At 45.1% G+C, this 23802-nt stretch overlaps 1 protein-coding gene across 2 annotated transcripts in view; it reads right to left on the bottom strand.

Moving 5' to 3' along the window:
* Positions 1–23802, bottom strand: part of CHD2 (chromodomain helicase DNA binding protein 2) — a 1941047-nt gene that overhangs the window by 1842654 nt on the left and 74591 nt on the right. For both annotated transcript variants that reach the window (XM_085644496.1, XM_085644497.1), the window contains exon 3: positions 2435–2521. In XM_085644496.1, the coding sequence (XP_085500622.1) occupies positions 2435–2521 (87 nt within the window). The remainder of the gene's footprint in view (positions 1–2434; positions 2522–23802) is intronic.

Below are 23802 nucleotides of genomic sequence, written 5' to 3'. Positions count from 1 at the left end.
TCGATTACTGTGACCAATTGACGAAAGATTTGCATCTGCTCCATTCAGAGGTGCAGGCCAGTCTCCCACCTGGCCTCATAGGACCAGTTCTTACCAACTTGTGGTGGTGTGCTTTTGCAGCGTCCCTGACCGCTGATGTTCCTTCCTGTATGAGTTCTTCCACGCCGGCTGTGCTGGAGTGTGTCAAATCTATGACATCCGACTCCTGATCTACCTCTGCAACCTTGTCTTCTTCTACTATTTTTTCATCGCTCAAGTGTCCTATGTCCTTGGACGTCTACCTTTATTTTTCCCTAACCATAAAGATTCAAACAAAAAACTAAGCACACGCTCAATTTCCCAGTCTTCTGTTTTTTTGGCAAGACTTATTGCAAATCTTGTGCTTGTGTTTCCTGTGCTACCTTGTGGGGACATTTGGGGTAAATCTAAAATAGTCGACTTCATTCCTTTCGAGGTCGAGATGGAGTTCCCACTACCAACTCCCTACTACTGTTCATGCTCCAACCATGTAAAAAAAATGCAGGTTTTGGAGGTCTGATTCTGCTATATATATATATATATATATATATATACACACACACACAACGATATATAATCGTCATATAAGTACTGTACAATGCATTGGGGTTGGGTAAAAACTGAACAATTTATTGAAGGTTGATGAATGTAACATAAAGAGTACTTACTGGGCGTAAACGAACAATTGATGAATTGTGCATAACTGTGTGTACTTCTCAAGTACAAAATGTGCCAAACATTCAATGTGTTTACTAAGGTTGAATGTACTAAGCAGATAAAACTCTCTCTGTGAATCTGATCCTCATGAATTAGTGAGGCATGTCATGAATTACTGAGGTGTTATGGTTAATTAATTTTAGTTTGGAGTATGCCATGTGATCTACTACCATTTTGATTATTTCTGTCAGTTGCTCAATAGTGTCATTTCATCTTTGTATTATTACAATATTCTAAACCTTGTAATGAGGTATGACACATTACAAGATGGCCGTCATGGTCCCTAGTTGATATGCATTCTTTTGACCCTTGTTTATGCTGATGAAACTATGGTGAACGTATATGGGTGTACTGAAGATTTGTTATTCACCCATGATCAAGGAGGTCTTGTCAAAAGGAGTTGGGTGTAGCCAATGCTATTTACGATGTTTGGCAAACAATAAAAATGTTGCAGTGATCCCTTTGAGTGCGCACCTTCTTTTCTATATGGAAAGTGTTATTTATACATATATATTTATATACACACACACACAAGTATATATACATACACACACTTAACACACACACACACACACACACACACACACACACACACACACACACACGGTTTAACTGCTACCATGCTGAAAAACCTAAATGTATTATTTGTTTCTGCACTGGCTTAATTCACTCCTTGATCTACCACATTACAACAAACAGATGTACTGAAAGCAATATCATTATTTTCAATGTTACATAAATGTATGCTAGCTAACAGAACATACTGAAAATACAGTGCATACAATTGCCCCTCCCAAGCCAAATACCAAATAAGTACTATTTAAAAATTATGTGTGCCCCCTAGCAACATTCTCTAGTGAATGGCTGTACATCAGTGTCAGACACATACGAGCTGCTTGTTTCCTTACAAAATAGCAAAGAAAGAGGCTGCTACACTCCGAATATACAGATTCTATCATCAGAACAGATGTGGTGAGTACATTGATGGATTTTTTTTTTTTTTAACAAGTTTTGAGCTTTTCAGAGCTGAACCACCACAATGACTTAGTACAGTGGAACACAGTGAGAGATTAAAGTTCAGAACTTTACCCAACATTGTCTTTAACCAATAGGTTCACACCTTTGTTGTGTAGCTAGAAACATACGTGACTGCCAATTAGCACCTGAGAAATGTTTAACATTAATTATTTAAGATGCTCAATTAGGGAAATCTCTGGTTCATTTGACCTACTTTTTAAAGTTACCACAAATTTACGTGCTGAATTTTTTCTTCTTCGTTTTTTGCGAAGATATGATTTCCAAAGTACAGTAAAAAGCAAAAAACAAAGATAAGACAGTAACAATCTCCAAGATAGCTCAAAACGTAGCAAAAATAATAAAGACTGGAGTATACAGAATGCCCGAATTTTGCAACTGCCCAGAGTATTAGAGCCAGCAAATAAACTGGAAAATGAGGACAAAGGCAACAATTTACAGGCTAGAAACAGATACAAATGTGTTATTTTACTAATCATGCCCAAATGATTTAGAAAGAAGTTTGACAAGACTCTTCAGCAATTCATTTTATACTTTGCTTTTTGCTAATATTTTTTTTTTTTACTAAAAATGGATACTGACTGTAGGTAGAGCCCTATCAACCAATAATTGGCTTATTTTTGTTTATAAACGTTGCTTTGGAAAAAGCAATTAACTTTCTTACCTCACTTTTAATACTAAATCGTGACGGTTCTTGGCGACTTCGGTTTGACCTTCTAACCCCATAAACATCGGGGTACTCTTCCCACATCTGCAAAATAAATAGATCATGAGGGGGTCTCTATTAACCTGCCACCTACAACTATCACTGAATGATGATTTTGCAAAATGTATTATGATCAATAACAAAATATGACATAGGCAATAAAACTAGGGAACTCATAGCATTAATATAGGTTTTGCAATATTTGGTGACGTTCAAATAGTCCTCAGCATTATTTAACTGAATGTCTATTTCAGAAATTATCATACACTTTATATGGTTAACAGCTTTGTTACTGAGATTTACTTTTTCTTAACACAGTACTGTGGGTCCTGCAACTAATACATCTAGTCGCTTTTTTTCTTAATTCTGATTTGGTAAGTATTTACATTTCAGGTTAAGAATGGATTAAAAGAATATTAAGTCTTCAAATATGAATCAATAGGTCAGAAAGCTATGGAAGGAACTTTGTTTTGAGACAGTAGGTGACCACTAGTCTGCATTAAAACAAGAAACTGATTATTTGGACACAATATTATCCTCTTGGTCCGCCCCATCCCCTAGCGTTTACCATGCTAATTTTCGCTTAACATCCCCGTTTTCTCCAGAAAAGAGGGAGGACACAACAGAATTCTGCTACGCAGTACTACAGAGGAAAGGAGGGGGGAGCAACACTTATATCCAAAAAGTGTTCAAGCAAAACAATAAGAGCGCGTCAGGGGCATGGAAAGTATTTACCCCAACACAAGAAACACGTTAGTATTGGTCGAAGGCAAGAAGATTTAATGTCTATTTTGACTGACTACTAGACAAACAAGTTACATACCTTCTGTAATGCACTCACTGGTGAATACTCTAAACAGATTTCTCATCTTTTGAATTACCTTAGGTGCCAGACAGGATCTGAAAAATTATGCTGCAACAGCTCCCATGCGTCACTATGTGACACCATTGCACTATGCGCCACATAATAGTACTGACATCAGATTCGCCAAAGTAACTAACTTATGCGACCCAGATGCAGAGCAACTAGTAGCGTGGCAATGTGCCAAATCTAAATGGGCCTCTTTGACCCATCTCAAGTCGACTTCAGAGAAAGGTTAGGAGTGTGGGTCAGTGAAGAATGTACAGAGTATCCACTGGAAAAATCTTTACCCAAAGTAACTTGTTCTTCTGATGGATACTTTTAAATGCAAGTTCCTCTTCTTTTGAGTAGATACTGTAATAAGCTGGCTCTGTATATACTACACCAAAGTAAGGTATAGTGTGCAGAGCCCAGTGGATCCCCAAAGGTAGGCAGAGGCTAAAGTAGACCATACCTTATGGTAGTGTAGGCGAGCAGTAAGGCTTTATCAGAGGGTGGTGTTAAGCATTTATTGAACACACTCAGGCAAGAAATGATATCACACACTCAAAGAATTAACTCTGACTAATTTGTTTTGTATAAAAATACTATTTAGTTGTATTTTATTTCTAAAACTAAGCCAAGCCTGTTACAGATAAGTGTAATAGTTATTTGCAAGAATAATGCAGTTAAATAGAGTTTGAAGGCAGTTGAATGCACTTGGATTGGTTACAGGCAAGTCACTTGTACATAAAAAAGTTGGAATTACTTTTCAGTTACTATTGATATGCCTAGCTATCACACTGGGACATGTCCTAGATAAAAAGTGAGTAAACCAGTTTTTGTAAATAAACAGTTTCTTAAAGTTTCGTACAATTTTCCAACGCCACACTTAGAACATTTTTCACAGTAAAGCAGTCAATGCAATCCTATGGGAGGAAATTAAGTTATCGGTTTAACGTTAAGTGAGAGTTGGTTTTCTGGGGTTAGAACTAGGCATTCCCAGGGTCAAAGATACACTCTCAAAGCACCCTCAGCAGCAGTAGGGCCGCCAGGTGCAGAGTGCTGAGGCTCACTGTTATCCAATGAGGGATAGGGGGCCGGTTGATGGCTGCTCACAAACAGGCCACAAGGTTGCAGGAGCAAAGCTCCTGGACCTCAACTCAGGGCAAACGGGGATTCAAGTTAGCACACAAAGTGCACCCACTGCAGCAAAGGGGCAGCTGGGTGCAGCGTGCTGTTTTGGCATTGTTGCCCTGCTTTCAATGGGAGTTGCCAGTTTTGGATTTTGGCTGCAGGCTCGGTCCAGGAAGTCTTCCGGGAGGAACCAACAGCTAGGCAGGTAGGTTGCAGAGCTCAGGGACATAGGTGCACCTCAGGCCCTCTTCTCCAGGGCACAGGGAGCCGGATGCAGGGGTGCCTTTTGAGGTCAGATTTCACCTTACTGGGTGACTCGCGGTTGGGGTGAGTCTCCATGCAGAGGCTGTAGATGACGTCAGGGAGTCCTGGAGCGGTCAACCCATGGAGGACTCAGATTCTGGAGTGCTGGGGGATCTCGCTGTAACCGTTGAGCCACTCAGACTCGGTCCATAGGCGACGGGTGCAGTGGTGATGCCAGGCATCTGAATTTCTTCGTCTTCAGCAGGCTCGGAGTCTTGCTTGGAGATTCTTTGGAACAGAGCTGCTGTTCATAGGAAATTCGGTCTTTGTTGAAGGCAGTCAGTCCTCCCAGGGTTTCTGGAGATTGCTGGCTGCAGGATAAGGCGACTTTTGGCGCAGAGTCTCTGGAAACTGCAGACGGGCCGGTAGAACTGGGGCCAAGTTCTTCTCTGCAGTTTCCTCTGATGGGCGCCTTCTTTCGTCCTTCTTCGTAGGTTGCAGGAATCTGTGTTCTTGGTTCAGGGCTACCCCCTAAATACTGTATTTAGGGGTTTCGAAGTCAGTAACCAATAGGCTACCACCCTTAGGGTGACTACACCCTCGGTGTGCTCACCCCAAATGGGGGAGTGGGCACAATCCCTAACACTGATTGGAGAGAACCTGCAATCTGCAAGATGGCGGGCACTGGCGAGTGGGCTTAACCTCGCCTCCTCCACAGGAGGGGTGGGGTTAGCAGAGGTGGGCAAACCTGGGCTGTACAAATTTTTCTCGCCTGTCCTCCCACTGAAAAGGGGGTGAGACAGGAAAGGGGCCTGCTCCTGATAGCAGGAGAGGCTGGGGGTCGTGTTACAAAGGCGGCAAGGCTTTAGAAGCTCCCCTGCCACAGATGGCTCTTCCTGACCTGGAGGAGGTGTGACCACCTCTGCCCATAAAAGGCTTTGTTTCTGGGCCCAGGGAGCAAAGCCTCCCACCACAGGGGTTCAGAAACATGGCTTGTGACGGCAGCCTAGTGTTTATCAATCAGGGAACTCGCAAGAGGCTGGTCGTTTTTCAAGGGGCATCTCTAAGATGACCTCTGAGTTCATGGTATAATACATCCAACACTGGCATCAGTGTGGGTTTATTATGCGGACATTTGCCACAAAACTTCCCAGAATTCAGTAAAGCCATTATGGTGCTGTGGAGTTCATAATGACAAATTCCCAAACCGTATACTCTTTATGGCTTTACTGCACTTACAGTGTCTAAGAATCAACTTAGACATTGTAGGGGTACAGTGCTCATGCAACTGTACCCTCACCAGTGGGATAGTGCACCCAGCTAGAGGGGTGTCTTACCTATAACATAGGCAGTGGGTTGCAGGCATGGCACACAGGTATGTGTGCTATGTCGAATCTTCACTTTACTCTGCACCAAAACACGCAGACTGCAATGGGAGTGTGTGTGTTAAGGTACATGACCTATAAGGGTGGCACAATATGTGTTGCAGCCCTTAGAGGCCTTCCCTGGTCACAGTGCCCTCGGTACCCATACCTCTTACAAAGGACTTACATGTGGCCAGAGAGGTGCCAATTGGGGGTACAAAGGTACAGTTTTGGGAAAGAACACAGGCCCTGGGGACCGGATTAGCAGAGACCCAGGGCACTAATGTGTCAAGGTACATCAGAAATCTGGCAAAAAGTGGGGGGCTTACTGCAACAGAAACCCAGCTTACTACAGATACCCAAGAAGTACCCCGTAAAATGTGGTGTGTCTGAGGAGTCGGCTTTACATCAAGAAGTCCTGTAGGAAAGACAGGCAAAATTGCCCTCCTTGGGGATCTGAAAGTCAATACACAGATGCCCCCATAGCTATCTGCAAGGTACCAAGCCGTACTAGTAACTTTAGCTCTGGTGCAATGAGCACAAAGGTTTATCAGTTTCACAATGCACAGTAAATCTTGATACAGAGAATGAGCCATGTTGAAAAGGTCAATTTTTTAACTGCCCTACCCTTCTTCTCACTGGTGAAATCAATTAAGAGTTCGTCATCCACCTTATGCTCCATAGTCTATTAATATGGAAGCTAAGGGCTATTTATGGGTCCAAACAGCAACCCTCTCCTTTTTAGAGGCATGCGGTGGAGAAATGAAAGCACAGAGGGTGATATACTGCCCCACGTGCAAGGCAACACCACTTTTGGAAGAAAGGATTCTGGAGCTCATAGTACCATCTTGTCAGGAAACAAGGTGGTAAAAGGAGGCTGTACTAACAGCCCCTGTAGCTCCCTGACCCAATGGGCATAAGTGACCATAATGAGAAAAAAAGTTATTTTGTTTCAGCAACACCAAAGACGAGCAGAGCATCGGCTCAAAAGGGGATAACCTCAAAAACATGAGGGACATTTTGAGTCCCTACTGCGGCATGCTTAAAGGCCCCAAATGAAACATGCAAGCCCCTTTCCAAAATGCACCACCGCATGTGTCATACAAGGGCAGCTGATCAGGCAACTGTATAAAGGATGAAAGGACCGACAAGTAACCTCAAAGGTGCCAAGGGCAGGGTCTTGCCAGTCGAAGGACAAAACAAACACAAGTATATCAGAAATGTTTGCCTGGAGCGGGTTGATCTGAAGGTCCTCGAACAAGATCACAAACTTTGCTCAGCGACTAGGAATACATGAATTTGGTGGACGGGCAGTAAGCAGCCAAGATGACCACCTCAGCAGGCCAGTCAAAATTACTCAACTGCTTCTGCTCAATCTCCACCCATGGAGATGTAGGTTGTGCAGCTTCAATGAAGACTTTTGCCCTCTTGCTCATATAGTAGGTCCTCTCAAAGAGGTAGACTGAACAGAGGGTAAATGCTCAGCTCATAACTTCAGAGTAACAAACCCTCAGAGACTAATCCAGGAATATCAGAATATGCTCATCCCAGTCTTCCCTAACCTTCAAAACTCATGGAAGCAGTAGTACAGCAGAAAACACATACAAAACACCAGTGCTCCACTGGAGTAAAATTGTGCCTATGGAGGAATGATGAGGCAGAAACTACAGGATGAAAAAGAAGCAACACTAAGCATTCTCCACAGTGGTGAAATTGTCTTCCCAAGGTACGACCTACAGACGTCCTGAAGTACCGTGGGTGCAGGCGCAATTTTAGGTCAGTTAGATGACACCTGCTGAGCTTGCCTGCCCATATTAACCATTAGGGATATCCATTGCATGTCCAGCCACCATCAGTCTTAGCGCTTCACAGTTCCTGTGACCCCCACACCACCCCACTTGTTGCAGTAGCACACAGCAGCCATGTTGATCAGCAGAACCAGGACAGGCTTGCAGTTGATGGATGGCATGAAAGCCTTGAGGGTAAATTAATTGAATGCAACTGCAGGAGACTGGTATGATGCCACCGCACACCAGAGGCCCCTGGATCTTCACCTCGCCCAAGTGACCTACCCAACCCAAAGAAAATGCATCCATCACCCCGGTCTGCTGTGAATGGGACAAGGAGAACGGCCTGCAGCAAGTCATATTGGAATCCTTCTGACACCAACAAAGGTCTTGGCTGCCTATTCTGAAATATGTTGTTGTCCAAAACACACCACTAGAGCGGAGCCCACTGAAGGTGAAGGTTCCATTGTAAAGATAAGATGTCCCCGGAGAGGAGCACAAAAAGCCAAAGAACACAGGAATGAGCCAGAAACACCAGGCTCACGTGCTCTGTCTGTGACTCATTGCGGGGTTGACCATCTCTGTATACTACTGTGTCCAGGACAGCCCCTATGAACGAAATAATCTGCACTAGATGAAGCTGGTGTGAGAAAGTGGCTCTGTATATACTGTTCCCAAATAGGTACAGTGTGTACAGAGTCCACAGTCCCCAGAGGTTTGGCAGAGGCTAAAGTTAGATATAACCTTACTCTCTAAAGTGGTAGCTTGGTCGAGCAGTAAGGCCTCTGATAAGAGGACAGTGTAAAGCATTTGTTGTACACAGTCAGCAAATGGTCTCACAGACTCAAGAACTGAACTCTAGGCCGTTTGTATAAGAAAAATATATGGTTGTTTTATTTTTGAGAACCAACAATAGGTATCAAAATATACTTTCTCAGAATGAGATGCTTTAGTTAAACACTTTGCAATAGGCAATTGACTTTTGCAGGTAATAGTTACAGTTTGTTGCAATAGGCAACACAATTTCAAACACAAGAATACATTGAGCTCAATGAGAATTTTAAGTTATATGCAAATGATTACTTTCAGGATTACTTTTCTAACTCCAGGACCGGATCCTAGATTCAGTCCTGGGACAGTTCTTGGAAACAAGTGAGTAAATTGGTTATAGTTACTGTTGTGATTTTTAAACAATATTTTGCTATTTTAAAAGTTGACAGAAACTTTTTCTAATCAAATTACCAATGTTATCCTATGGAAGGAAATTCACTTAGCAGGTAAGTGGGGTTATGGTTACTTTTTCTAGGTCAGTGTTGGATCCTAGATCCAGCACTAGTGTACCACCTGTGAGCAGTTGAGAAACTGCGTTTAAGTTATACAGGCGATTTTTAAGGAATATTTATAAGTTTGCAAAATCTACAATGAAGAAATTTCATAGAAAAACAGTCAATGGTTTCCTATGAAAGAAAATGTAAGTTACGGGTAAAGTATGTTCTCGTTACTTTTGTATTCCAGTGCTGGGCTCCTAGGCTCAGTACGGGGTCATCTATCTAAAACAGGTAAGTAATTACGTTTTCACAGTTGGTACGATTTTTAAAGATTATTTGTAGTTTGCAAAAATCGACAGTCAATGGTTTCCTATGGGAGAAAATTGAGTTAGTGGTAAGTACGGACGTAAGTACTTTTCAGGGTTAGTGCTGGGCACCAAGATCCAGCACTGGGATCACTCCTAATAGCAGGTGAATATTTCAGTTTTTGTTACTCGGTTGATTTTAGGTGAATATTTTAAAGTTTAGAAACTCCACACTTAGAAGAAATTTCAAGAGGAACCAGTCAATGTTACCCTATGGTAGAAAATCGGGTTGTTGCACCCTCAGCGGCACAGGGGCCGCCGGGTGCAGAGTGAGTTACGCCCAATGTTATCGTATGCAAGGCAGGGGGCCCTTGGTTGGTGGCTGCCGACTAGCAGGCCACGCGGCTGTGGGAGCTGGGCTCCTGGTCACTTGCTACGGGCAAATGGGGAAGTAGATAGGAGTAGAAGTTGCACTGCCAGGGCCACTCGGACGGCTGGGTGCAGGGTGCTTTTGAGCCTTCGGGCGCTCAATGGATTGCTATGGAAAAGCTCAAGGACGAACAAAGGCTGCAAGCTCGGGGACGAAGATTCTTCAGGTGCCACCACCACTTCGAGAGGTAAGTTGGGTAGTTGGAGGATAGGTAGGTACCCAGGAGTCAGGCACAGGAGGCCGCAGGGCGCCGGGGTGCCTTTTGGTGTCGGGAAATCTTACCCTCTGTTGATCACGGTTGGGGGGGTCCCTGGTTTTGAGGCTGCAGGCATCGTCAGGAGCATCAAGGTGGGTCCTTGAGTGCCGGATTCGGGGTCACAGTCGCCGGGGGGACATCCTCTGGGTCTTTGTCCACTCCGGCACAGGCCAGGCTTGGCGGGTGCAGTGTGCGCAGGGTTCGCGGTTCCTGGCTGATGCCTGGGGTTAGATGCTTGCTTTGAGCAGAGCCACTGCTCGTGGGAGTCCCAGGTGCTCAGAGTCACAAGGTAGCCAGGTACTCCGGGGTTTGTGAGGTTGCTGGCCACAGGAGGTGCCGGGATTTAGCAGGAGCAGGTTCGAGGGTCGACAGGCCGGTAGGGCTGGGGCCAAAGCAGTTGGTGTCTTCCTCTTCTTAGCAGCTGCACGGCGGATCTTCTTTCTTCTTGATCTTCTTTGAGGGTTTAGAATCTGGAATCTAAGAAAGGAGGTTTCAGGGTGCCCCTAAATACTACATTTAGGGGCATTACAGGTAGGTAAAGGGCAGGGACCACTGGGTCCCTGTCCTGGGGTGGGTACACCCCCTATCCTGCCACTCTCCTGTGGGAGGGGGGCAGTGGCCTAGTCCTGATTGGGTAGGGCTCCCAATCTTCAAGGTGGCGAGGGCCCGGAGATGTGCTTCACCTCGCCTCCCCCAACTGAGGGGTGGGGTTGGCAGGGCTGGCACATCCCCTGTCCTTACATGGAGTTTCCAGCCAGTCTTCCCACCAGAGTGGGGGTCAGAACCGGTGGGGGCCAGTTGCGGAGTACAGCAAGTGGCCTGGAGAAGCTCATAAAGGCAGCATGTCATTGAAGCTTCCCCCTGCCCATCCTGGGGGAGGAGACCTAGCACCTCACCCAGGATGTGCATTGTTGCAGGCCCAGGAGAGCAGGGGGCTCTCCACCCAGGAGTCCAGCAACATGTCTGCTGTGTGGCAGCCTAGGCAGCCTCTCAGACAAGACGTGGATTGTAGGTTAGGTTTCAGGGGGCATCTCTAAGATGCCCTCTGTAGTGCTTTGTACATTAAATCCCACACTGGCATCAGTGAGGGTTTAATTTGCTGAGAAGTTGGATAACAAACTTCTCAGTCTCCAGTGTTGCCATTATGGTGCTGTGGAGTTCGTGTTTGACAAGCTCCCAGCACCATATACTCTTAAATGGCAGCACTGCACTTACAGTGCCCAGGAATGGACCTGGGTACTGTAGGGGCACAGGGCTCATGTGCCCACACCACTGGCATAGGGCACCCAGCTTGAGGGGTGGCTGATGTATGCCAGGGCAGTGTTGGTTGTGGGCATGTCGACTCTGTTTCGTCTTGTACACAGACACTCAGCCTGCAAGGGCAGTGTGTTTGTGTTAGGGTACAGGGCCTCTAAGGGTGGCACAATAAGTGCTGCAGCCCTTAGAGGCCTTACCTGGTCACAAGGCCCTGGGTACCTAGGGTACCATTTACCAGGGGCTGACATGTGGCCAGGGTTTGCCAATTTGGGTTTTAGGTTTTAGGAAAGGAACATAGGCCCTGGGCACCTGATTGGCAGGAGTCCAGGGCACACTCAAAGTACATTCAGCAATTCAGCAAAAAGTGGGAGCATACCATGCAAGAAAGATGGCACTTTCTCACAGCTGGGATTTTGCCTTGCTGACAAGGAATCCCAGTGAGGACAGCAGGAAAAGTCATCCACATGTTTCCACTAATGACTGAGGTGAGCCTGCATTCAACAGCCACTCGTCGAGGTATGGGAGTAAGTGTATTCCTGGTCATCCAAAATGGGCCGCAACCACCACCATCAGCTTCATAAACCACCTGACCGAGGTGATGATGAATGGCAGTACAGTGAACTGAAGTGTTTGGACTCTACAACGATGCACAGGAAACACTATAGGGCGGGTTTATAAAAGGCCATGCCCAGGTTTTCATTCAATTCCTAGGAAATAGAACCGAAAGGACTTGAGCCAGTGGTAAAACCTTGAATTTCTTATTCTGAAGAAAGGTGTTTAGGACTGAAGGTCAAAAATTGGCCAAAGCGGTCATCTTTCTTGCGCTCCAAAACATACCAGGAGAAGCACCTCTTTCCTCTCGCAACCTCTCCCTTTGGCCAGCAATAACTGAACCTCTTTCACAAGGATGAAGGCATAATCTGCTGAAGTCTGAGAAACAACAGGGTAAATAGTGGTTTAGGGTACAGAGAAATGCAGTGGCATCACCATATCTAATGACCTGCGGATTCTCTTGGTCACAGTTAACTGCACTCCAGCCAGGCAGAAAAAAGGAGGCACGCTGCTCCCTACTAGCCGCAGACAACCATTCAGGGAGGAATCAGAGCAGCCAGGCCGCGGTTGCGGCAGGGAAGAGGAAAACTAAGTGTTTACTAGTAGGAATAGGTTTGCAGGTAAGGAGTTTTCTGGATTCACATGCAGTACATTATTCCATCATCTGATGTTTGGGTCCTGAATCTTCTTGTTAGTCCTCTTTTTTTGTGCTAGGTGTCGCCTGTAGACTTTTGGTGCTAGGTCTGCCCACCCATAATATCAGACATGCACCTCAGAAACCCCTGTACATGGCTGGTATCTTCAGATTCTTTTTTCCCCCCCTTGTAGACTTGTCCTGTCTTGCATGCTTGCTTTTATTTTTTATGGTATCTCAGCATCTTCCCCTCTTTATTTCACCTCATGTTTCGGATGGGGGGGGCGGGAGGGGGGGAGGTGGAAGGTTGCATGTGAATCCAGAAAACTCTTCCAGCTGCAAAACTAGTCCTACTGATCAGTAACAATTGTGGTCTGCAGTACAAATCCTTTCCTGGATTCACATGCTGTGCATTGATTTTGCAGCGGTATGTCTGATCATTCTTGAATGGGATTAAAACGAGGTTCAGCTTGTGAATAGGCGTTTCAGTACTCTTTGTCCTGCCTGGGACTCTTCTTTCTCTTGCATGTTCACGCAATAGTGTTTTGTGAAGGTGTGGACCGATGAGCATGTGGCTACCATACTTATGTCACTTATTGGCACATTTGATAGGAAGGCCAGGGTGGCTCCTTTTTAGGTCTCGCGCCTAGCGTTGCACTGCGCAGCAGTGCTCGCGCAGCGAGAGTCCTTTTGTCCGGGGTTCAGAAATGGACCCTGGAATCGTACACGCTCGTGCGTGTGTTTTTTGTTTTGTCTTGTATTATTTGGCTTTTAGTGGCTGTACTTTTTAGACAGAGCACGCAATAGGCCAAAGGCGGGCGCATCGCTCCGCCCACGGCCTATTGGTGTCTGTTACGCGCACTAAAGCCTATCTGGTTTCAATTATCGTGCCCAGACACGGGCGCGATAATTGAAAGCATATGGCTGTCTGTGGTGCGTGCACCATTGGCGGCTGTCTCGGCTTCCAAAAGCGATAGCTTTCGGTTTCGCGATCGCTTTACTTGTGGCTTTGCTTTCAGTTTTGCGATCACTTTACTTGTGGCTTTGCGGCTGCAATACAGTTTGTTGCTTAATTGGGAAAAATGCGTGGCTAATCTTTACGCGGATACAAGGTGAAATAAATGAAGGCGGTTACAAGACATAGTAAATGAAAATGCGCGGCAAATATTTACTTCATTACAAGGTCAAATAAATGAAGGCGGTTACAAGGCAAACAAAAATGAAAAATGCGCTGCAAATATTTACGCGGTTACAAGGTAAACAATGCGTGCCTAATAATTGCACTATACTTCTCTTTTTCTAATGTCGTGTCAGGCTTACTGATATAATTGACTATCTGCTTAGCTACAAAACAAGGACTCATTGGGGCTAAGTCATACTTTCTGACTGGACTGAAAATGTGTGAATTTGGATAGAGTTCTTTCTCTTTCCGTTACCTGATTCCCTTAAGTTGTGTGTGGGTGTGTGTGTGTGTGCGCGGTTGGCTGTGTGTGTGTGGTTGTGTGGGTGGCTGTGTGTGGTTGTGTGTTATGTTGTGGTTGTGTGTGTGGTGGTTGTGTGGGTGTGTGTGTGTGTCTGTGGTTGTGTGTGGTTGTGGGGGTGTGGTTGTGTGTGTGTGGTTGAGTGTGTGTGGTTGAGTGTGTGTGTGGTTGAGTGTGTGTGTGGTTGTATGCGTGGTTGAGTGTGGTTGTGGGTGTGGTGGTTGTGTGTGTGTGGTTGTGGGTGTGGGTGTGGTTGTGTGTGATTACACATCACATAATCACACTGTATTCAATACAACATAAATACACTCCACATACCACTCAGTACTACATAATTGCACGTCACATAATTACTCGCTACTTAATGCAAGATAAATGGACTCCACACAATACCACTCTGTGCCACATAATAACACATAATTACACTGTACTCAATGCAGCATAAATACTCACCTTTCTATATAAAAAACAACAAAAAAAACAATTGCAATGCAATAGGTCTCACATTACTGAATCTTTGAGCTGCTATTGGTGTTGCATTATTATTAGCAATGCCAACAGCTCAAACTTTAATAATGCGAGCCCTATTGCATTGAAAATGCTGGTTTCCTTTTGAATGTGCTTTGTGTTTTGCTTCCAAGCGCATGCCTACTTTTTGGTAGCATAATTGGATTGTTTTAACTATCCACCTTGCAAGGGTACCCTTGATCACTGATGAGTAATTGATTGAATCTGCAAATTATACGAAGATTTGACTTCCCTTTCTGACCTCCTCAGTCCTTTCTAAATAGACCATCATGTCTCTGGATATGTCTAACATATGCAGCACTCTTTCGGCTTGTGTTTTTTATTCATGTGTAACTGTGATATGACCTTGGGAGGAAGCGTGGGTTGCCCTGCATGACTAATCTGTCCTTGTGCATTTGCAGGTAGGGTTCATAGGCGGTCAGCCGCAGCAGAGCAATGTGATCACAATTAGGAAAGCAGCCTTTGGGGTCAGGAACTGTAATTCTGACTTTTAGAGTGGTACAAAGGGTTCTCTCGTTGGATGTGTTCATATCAGGTTGAGGTTCTACATTGGCGTGGGTGTCGATCTAGGTAGAGCCATTATTTTTGCTCCTTCTAAAAACCTTGCAAAAAAAGTCTCCCTCGATGTCCTCTTGAGTAGGCTACAATGGCCGTCAAGTGTACATTTCGTGAAGTAGACGTCAAACCGTTATGTAGGAGGTACATTACGTACCTGGTGACTGTAATGTCCTCTGTTTTGTTGTGGAACAGTTCTTTTTACCCGCATCACAGGACATATCTCTGCCACTTCACTGTGTAGCATTTACTAGTACTTGGCCTTGTAGCTTTTTATAGGATGTCCAGGGTTCTCTTTGAAAGATCCAGATGCCTTAAGTCTATGTCCTCAGGAGCCAAGCCGCTAAGCTCAGGCTGTTGGCTTCCGGGTGGTGGATTCTGCCTCTCTGCATGTAGAGGAGGTTGTACCAGGACGGCATTTTTTTTTACCTTTCCTTGTGCTATCTCCACTAGGTCTGAGAACCACATCTGTCTTGTCCACTGCGGAAACTCTGTGTCATTTGCAACTGTCCGCACTTCCTTATCACTATAGTCATTAAAGGTATTGGTGAAAAAGCATATGCAAATTTTCTTGACCAGTCAATCGACCGGGCATTCTCCTGAGAGGGTGGTGAGGGTGCCTGGATGCGAAGTCTGGGCATGTTGCGTTTTCTGGAGCAGCAAACAGATCGATCTGCAGAGTGCTCCATTGCCGGAACACATCTTGGACCACTTGTCCGTTTAGCTCTCTCCTCAGTGTTGATTCTTGCTCCCAGGAGAATCATCTCTCTCTCTGGATTCTTTGAAGACGTTTCTAGGTTGAGTATGAAACCTAGTCTGTGAAGAGTGTCCACGACTGTCCTGATGTTCCTTTTGCATTGCGAGTGCTAGTTGGATTTGATTAGCCAATCGTCTAGGTATGGGTAGACATGGTAGTGGTTTTTGTTGACTATAAACTGTGGGTATTTGTTTGTGTTTGCAGTTCATGGGAATGTGTAGGTAGGCATCCTTTAGGTCTATGGTTTCCATGTAGTCCTTTCCCCTCAGCCGCGGACTGACCACCTGCAGAACTGTCATTTTGTATTTTTGTGTCTTTATGAACTTGTTTAACCCCTTCCCTGCTCATGACGGAACCGTTCCGTCATGAGCCACGGTTGCCGTGTGCTCATGACGGAACGGTTCCGTCATGGCAATCCTGTCGGCGGCCGCTCCGCCTGCGCGGCGCTGTTTCCCCGCCTGTGCGGGGCGACAACGCAAATGGGCGGAGTCATGACGGAACCGTTCCGTCATGAGCACAGCTCAACTGTGGCTCATGACGGAGCGGCTCCGTCATGAGCACAGGCCCGCCGCGCTGCCCCCCCGCACCCCCCCGCGCCGCGGCGGAATTCCCGCCGCGGCGAAGGGGTTAAGAAGCGTTAGTCCAGAATTTGTCTTAGAGACTTGAGCGGTTTTGAACCGAGGAAGTATGTTGTGTAGTCTCCTTGACTGATTTCTGATGTGGGCACTCTCTCTATTGCTCTCTTTTCCATGAGTTCCTGCACCTAGCGATGAGGACAACGCCTCTCCTCCTCGAAGTGTGATCTTTTCTTTGGTTTGACCCCTGGTGGTGGGGCAGATGGTTATCGGAGTCCCTTGGCTAAGGAGCTGGCTCCACTGGATGGCTAGCCTCTCGTTAGGCCGAAAAAAGGCTGGATCTGTTCTGTTTAGGGCTCCCACTTTTAGTGTTAAGGGCTGCTGTGGTGGCGCACTCTGGAAACTTAACTCTTCCAGATTGTCCCTCTCTGCTAGTGACTTTAAAACTGCAACCCACCCCCCCACACCCCTTGAAGACTTGGCCACGTCATTGTCCTTCTTAAGTTGTTGCAGTGGATCAGCCACTGCTGAGCAAAACAGATATTCTCCAGTAAAGGAGGTACGGATGATTCTAGCCTCGTAGCCAGACGTGCCTCTTCAGGGCTTTGCCTGTGACCATCTCTCTACTGGCTGTGTCTGCTGCATCAACATACGTGTGGGTGACGATCTTTCCCTCTTCTACTAGGGCGGCTACCTGCCTTTGAAACTTCTTTGAGAGGCATTTCATCAGCTCTCCCACTTTTTACACTGTTGGTGGGCGTATCGATTTAAAAGGCCTTTGGAGTTGACGAACCTGCACTGTGTTACTGTACCTCTCTCCATTTTTCACCCCACCATTTACACACTCTTGCTCTCTTTCTCTGGGGATGGGCCAGTGGATGTTGGCTCTCTTTCCTGTTGTGGCCACGATTATAGAATCTGCTACTGCATTTCCCTGGCTGTATTGTGGGTCCTTGGCGGAGTTTTAAACTTCTTTTCAGCCTGGCAGACTACTGGCTCTTTGAAAGCTTCATTTACCTGATTCAGAATGCTGGGGAACATTGGGAGGTACTGACTCTTGCTTTGCAAGGGCACGAGGGTTTAAAAAAGAAAGCACATCTGTGCCTTCTCTTCCTCGAGCTGGGCTCCATACCTGTTCGCTGCCCTTTTTACCACCAAATTATACATGGCGATGTCATCTGGAGGGGATGGCCTTGAGGGGTAGGAGCGGACTCCCTCCTCCGGTGAATAGGCATCAAGGTCTTGCCACTGGTCGTCAATACTTTGTGTCTGGAAATATTCTCTGGTCATCTTCGATCTCTTGGTCATCAAAGAACATTTCATATTCTTCTTCTTGCGGCTTTGGTGTGGTCAATGAAACAAGTTCAACCTCCTTTGTCTCATTGAAGCTCCTCAGAAGCTTTCAATGGAATTAGCAATTCCTGATGGGATACCTCAAAATCCTTCTTTTGCAGAATTGCCACCATTCCAGCTTAAAGTTGTCTCTTCGTACTTTTGACTTAAAGCGCCTTCTCGTCTGCGTCAAGTGCGGTCGGCGGTCTTTTATTCAGAGCAGGGGCTTCGACGTCTAACAGTTGCTGCACCTTCTTCCACTCTGTAGGAAGTTGGCTCTTTATGCGATATATCAAACATCTGATATGCCGTGATGAGAGACCAGGGGCTCCCTAATGAGTGGACAGGGGCTTGCTACGGCAATCCCAAAGTGCTTTGTTAGGGGGTAGTTTTGTCATACAGCCTTAGGATTAACATAGAGGACTACTAGCCATTTGAAAATACACACAATGATTAATAAATAACGCACATGACTCAAGGAGGAGATCCACACCAATTTATAAAGATAGCTAGTATCTATAAATATGTATAGGCATCAGAGAAAAATCGTTCAGGTAAGTACGTTTTTGCATACAAATACTTTTCACTCCAAAAAGTGGACACTTAGGTGCAGATTTTGTTCAAAGAAAAGTACAATTAATTACCTTAATTTCTCTTTCGACAGTTTAACATATGAAGTGTAATCTTATTTATGAACCTATTTTAAAGGTTCCAATTAAGTTCTCGGTAGGGTGTTGATGGGTTCCTGATATTTCAGATGGGCCTGCCTAGCAACCATTACAAATTGTCAGAAATGTGTCAAATATGTCAGAGTGGATTTGTGGAATAAAAACTCAAAGCATGTCAGGTGTGTTTACATTTTTGTATGCTAACAGATAATCTGGCCTGTGAATTTTGCTGCCAATAAATCATTTTTAAAGCTGCTGCTGGAAAAGCCCGGTTCAGGAAGAAAACAGAAACAATTTTATGTTCAGAGGATTGTTTGGCAGATTAATTATGCTGAAGTTAATGTATTTGCAAACATGGCCAATGCAAATCTATGTAGAAAAAAGAAGGCTAAACTTTCCAAACAATATTTGGAACCACTTGTTGGCTCTGTCTTGGAAAAGTAAGATGTTCTTATTTGGTGCACAGTCCCATCATACATCTAAGCACATTAAAAATGGTATCTGGTACAGTATTCTGCAAGCGATAAATGACATTGCCACTACCAAACGCCTTGTAACCATTTTTTTTAAAAGAGGTGGTATAATCTGTGCAAGAAAGTGCAAGAGGATTATAGCAAGGCAAAGCAGCACGCTAAAGGGACAGGTGGCAGGTGTCTCTTAGAGCTTAAACTTAGTATCGTTAAATTAAAAGAATTGGCGATTATGGATCCTGCTCGATGAAACGGATACCACTCTGGAATGTGCAGGAAGTTAATAGCCAGGTAAGATTTTCCCCACTCCATTTGATCAAATAACATTAGGCCCTAATGAAATGTCCAATACGCGAACATAACCTCCCATAATTTCGGTAATTTTTACATTACGCTTGTTAAGCAACATTTCTTAAATGGATGTGTTATCCCATGTTGCACAGTTAAGCATCATACGCAGCAAATATTTAGCAGAGAACAATGCGAATGACCAGAAATCTAGTAGCTGCCGTTTACAGTACTTCTGTTTTTTGCACTATGTATTTAGTGAGCAATGCGACCTCTCATCAAAAATGGATGCAAGCACGCTATTTGTGTTATAATCAGGGCCACTGGAATTATGCGATTGTGCAGTCGCGGAGATTTTTGCATAATTGTAGATTTGCGGCATTTGCCACATTATCAATCATCTGCCTCATAATGTGCAGATTTGAACAAAATAAAATGTTTCTAGCTCAAACAGTACAAACATAACAAAAAATGCGACAATACATGTTGCTGTGCGATGGAAGGACCTTTGCAAAGCTGGACTGGTCACCTTTCTATTGCGATATTTGGGTGTTAAGCTAGTATTAATGACGTGCAACCAATGCCCAGAGAGTGTTGCCAAGTTTAACAAACATTTGGCATAGACAGAAGGTCTCACCTTTGGGACCTTATAAGTGTTTAGCCATGTGCCACAAATAGTCTTACCGTCATTTAGCTCATGTAACAGCACAGTGCAGTTCTGGAAGCAGTCTCCCAAAAGCCCAGCCAAGGAATGGAATGTAGTGCCTGCTTCAAGTGGACAGTGCAACCAAGAAGCAGTAGCTAACTAGGTGTTGCAGAATTGTGTATTAACTACGAATTTTGCAAGTACACAAATCTTGGGTGCCTTTGTGTTATTTATGCAGTATTCTGTGCATCCCTCGCGTTTTTCACACATTTATGAATATGCACAAGAGTACATGGTTGCAAAAAACGCCCTAATTAGAACACAAATTATGCCTGTAATGAATGAAACCTAGTTAATACGGCCATAGGAGAGATCAGTCAAACGCACACCTACAGCAGCTATCTGTGAGAAAACTCCAAAGCACTTATTCTGAAGCCCAAAGGCATACCAGATCCTCCTTGGGGGAAAACGTGACCGCCTTTAGCTTCTTTCCACGAGGTACTATCATTCGGAGTTTAAATGAGGGCGTGATTTCAGTTTTAAAAATAAAACACTGCATGTGTTCTCTCATCCCAAGACCCATACCTTATAATAGAGAGGTTTCTATGGTGTACCACCAATAATTACATCGTAGGCAGTACATTGGTTGTCATTACAATGAAAGTAAATATTACCACATTTACAGCCAATCGACACATTGGTGGAAATAAGCCCCCAGCCAACTATTATAGGAGGGGGTTCTCACACAAATATAGAAAGTCCTAATCCAGATTAATGAAAGGATAGGTTAAACAGCATGCTGCAAATGGACACTAAAAAGCAGGCATATTACGAACATAAAAATGCTACTGAACGGTTGCATTTTTATGGTGCTCTATATTACGTGCATTTTATAGCGCTTTTTGACGAAGGCTTCCAAAAGATCAAGCAAGGGGCTATTCTGTTTGCTGCCTAATGAAAAAAAATTGTGTCCACCTCAGTTTAGGCCACCTTAGGGGTGGTACTAGTCTGGAGGTGGCACGCCTTCCTGACTTGCTAATTTTCCCACCTGTCCAGGTGCCACGGGGGTCCTGGACAAAGGGAGGCTGATTCATCTCCTGTGAGGAATATGCAATGTTACACCGCAAGCCATTACATCGCAAGTCGTTTCTATGACTTGCTGTAGGGGGTGCGCTGGACTTCGGAATAGTATAATTTACTATTCCAACTCCAGCGTGTGCAACAGTAGGAAAGGTGTTGGAATAGTAAACTATACTATTCCTTAGTTTAGCGCGTCCCCTACAGCAAGTCATAGAAACTACTTGCGATGTAATGGCTTGCGTTTTAACAACACTGTCATTGTAATGACCACGTTGTAATCGCATGCGTTGTAGCACATGCAATGTAAACGCTGCTTCCCCATGTGAGGGAAGCCAGATTCGAATTCCAAAGGCAACAGCTCTTTGAAGCTTGCTGGCCCAGGAAGACCAATCAGCAGGTCTTCCTGTGGGAGGGGGCGTTACACCCTCTTTCCGGACAGGCTTTTGTTCTGGGCCTACCGAGAGCAGAGGCTCTCACCCTAGGAGGGCAGAACAGTGTCTAGGGTGGCAGACTGGCAGAAACCAGTCAGAGCGCACTAGAGGCTGGTAGGTTTTCAGGGGCACCTCTAAGGTGCCCTCTGGATGAATGTATTGGTAAAACCATCACTGGAATCAGTGTGGGTTTATCAATACAAGATGTTTGACACTAAACATCTCTATTTTCAGTGAAGCCATCATGTAGCTGGGGTACTCGTTTTCACTAGTTTCCAGCACATTTTATAATGGCTTTCCTGTCCACTTGCACTGGCAGTAATAGGCCTGACCAGCACAGGAGAATGCTCATGCAGGTATTGCCTCACATGTAATATTCAGCACCCTACCATAGGGATGTCAGACCTGCTGTAGGGGGTGACTTACAAATATCACATGCAGTGTTAAGGGACATGGCACACAGGGATGTGTGACATGTCATGTTTTCCCTTTTGTCTGCTCCAAGACACGCAGCCTGCAATGGCAGCTTTGCATGAGCTTGGAGATGGGTCCTTTAGGGTGGCACAATTTGCAGTACTGCCCTTAGGGCCCCTCGTTAGTACCTCAGGCCCTAGGCACAAGGGATACATTTACTATGGACTAATAGAGGGTGCTAAATGTTTTGTCAATTGGGGGAACAATTGTACAGTTTTGAGAAGGAGCTCTGGCACTGGGGACATGATTAGCAGGACCACAGTGCATGTTCTGTCAAAATCACATCAGTTACCAAGCAAAAAGCGGGGGTGACCATGTCAAAAAGAGCTACTTTCCTACACATTCCTCGACAACTTCTCTCTCTGCATCAGACCCTACAGATTGTGCTGCTTCTGTGCCCACATTGTCCTCTTTTTCGCTCGACAGGCCTAACTCTCTTAAGGATGGACTCTCCTCCTTCTGTGTCTGATGTAATATGCCTGTCTCTGCTTGGCTCGAGTACTCAGCATCTTCGAGAGGAACTCGGTGTATGCCATGCCGCCTTTGATGCTATGGTCCCTCGGCAAGCAGAGGTTGCAGACCTGGTGGTTGTCCTTCTGGGCGAACTTATGGTAGTACCTGGGACAGAATCTAAAGGGAATGTTCATTTCCCTCGATGGATTCTGCCTCCTGCCGCTGCATTTGCCAACCACGTGGTCGACCTAACACATGTTGCCTATACTTTTTGGTTATCTTCGATGTTTTATAGTTTTCTCTCCACAAATGTCTTTAGTAGTGGGGTTTTCCTCTGTCTCTTCGACAATCCTGACCTCAATCCTCTTCTTTCTCAGCGTTTGTGGAGCACTGTCTGATGCTTTCAGACCCAACAGTATAAAAAAAGGATCTGAAGATGGCAACCACGCACTGGGATTTATGGGACAACGTCTGAAGTCATGGGAGGACAGACATAGCACCAAATGGCTACAGACACCCTGCACAAAAGAGAAAATGAGAACAAGAGGATTTCAGACCCAACCACTAGATGGTAAAATAATTCACAGCATGTGAATCCAGAAATTTAATTTTGCAAAACTAACCTTGCTGGTGGCCTAGGCCTCTGCTACCAGCATGTCACCAAGTGCCACGAAAGGGTTGAACATGCTGCTGAATAGGCTGGAAAGGCTGCCTCTACCAGGAAGCAAGGCCCAGGAGTACTTTAAAACTCTCAGTATTGTTAGTGGAACTGACGGATCACAGTACGGTTATTTCTTAATTGTTCCAATGCAGAGTCTGCCTTGTCACCAAACATCACTAACACCTCAAATGGAATGTCTGTTAGGGATGTCGTCACATCCCTGGTAGTGCCTGTGATGCTCAAGATGTCTATAAGCAAATTCGATATGGTTTGCCAAGATGGAAATTATACTTTCAACACCTCTGCAGCTCTGTGGACTACCACAGCAAAGGTGGCACTTTTTACTTGCAATGGAGCCCCAATAGTATCAAGGCCACTAGCAATCTGAAGGTCTAAATATAGACCAGCATCAAAATAGTGAAGGGGTAGCACCATGTCTGCCTCATCCTCATGAGGACATTCTAAAGATTCTACACTAAATCTGAAACCTGACCCAACATATCCTCAAGCTGTCAGAAATACTGGCATGAAGGCAGAGACAGAGTGAGATAATCTTCTCAAACCGAGGGATAGGCCTTTGTGATCTCATTGCAAGATACCAGCCGGATCTGAGGCTACTATCAGGTGTTAACTTTGGAGGCATGGTTTTGCACAAATAATGAACCCAGCCCCACCAGCAGAAGTCTAACTTGGGGCCTCAAGCATCCATGGGGTGTAAAGGGGCTCCAGAGGGACTCAAAATCATCTGAAAAAGCTGCAACAGGCCTCTTTGAAGGCCTTGATGATGGCCTAGGAAATTCCTGAAAATTGGCCTGGGATGTGGTCAGAGTTGGACAACAGATGTGAAGTCGTG

Source organism: Triturus cristatus, chromosome 3_1 (assembly GCF_964204655.1).
Source record: "Triturus cristatus chromosome 3_1, aTriCri1.1, whole genome shotgun sequence".
Lineage (NCBI taxonomy): Eukaryota > Metazoa > Chordata > Amphibia > Caudata > Salamandridae > Triturus > Triturus cristatus.
This window is presented reverse-complemented; position numbering and strand designations above follow the sequence as displayed.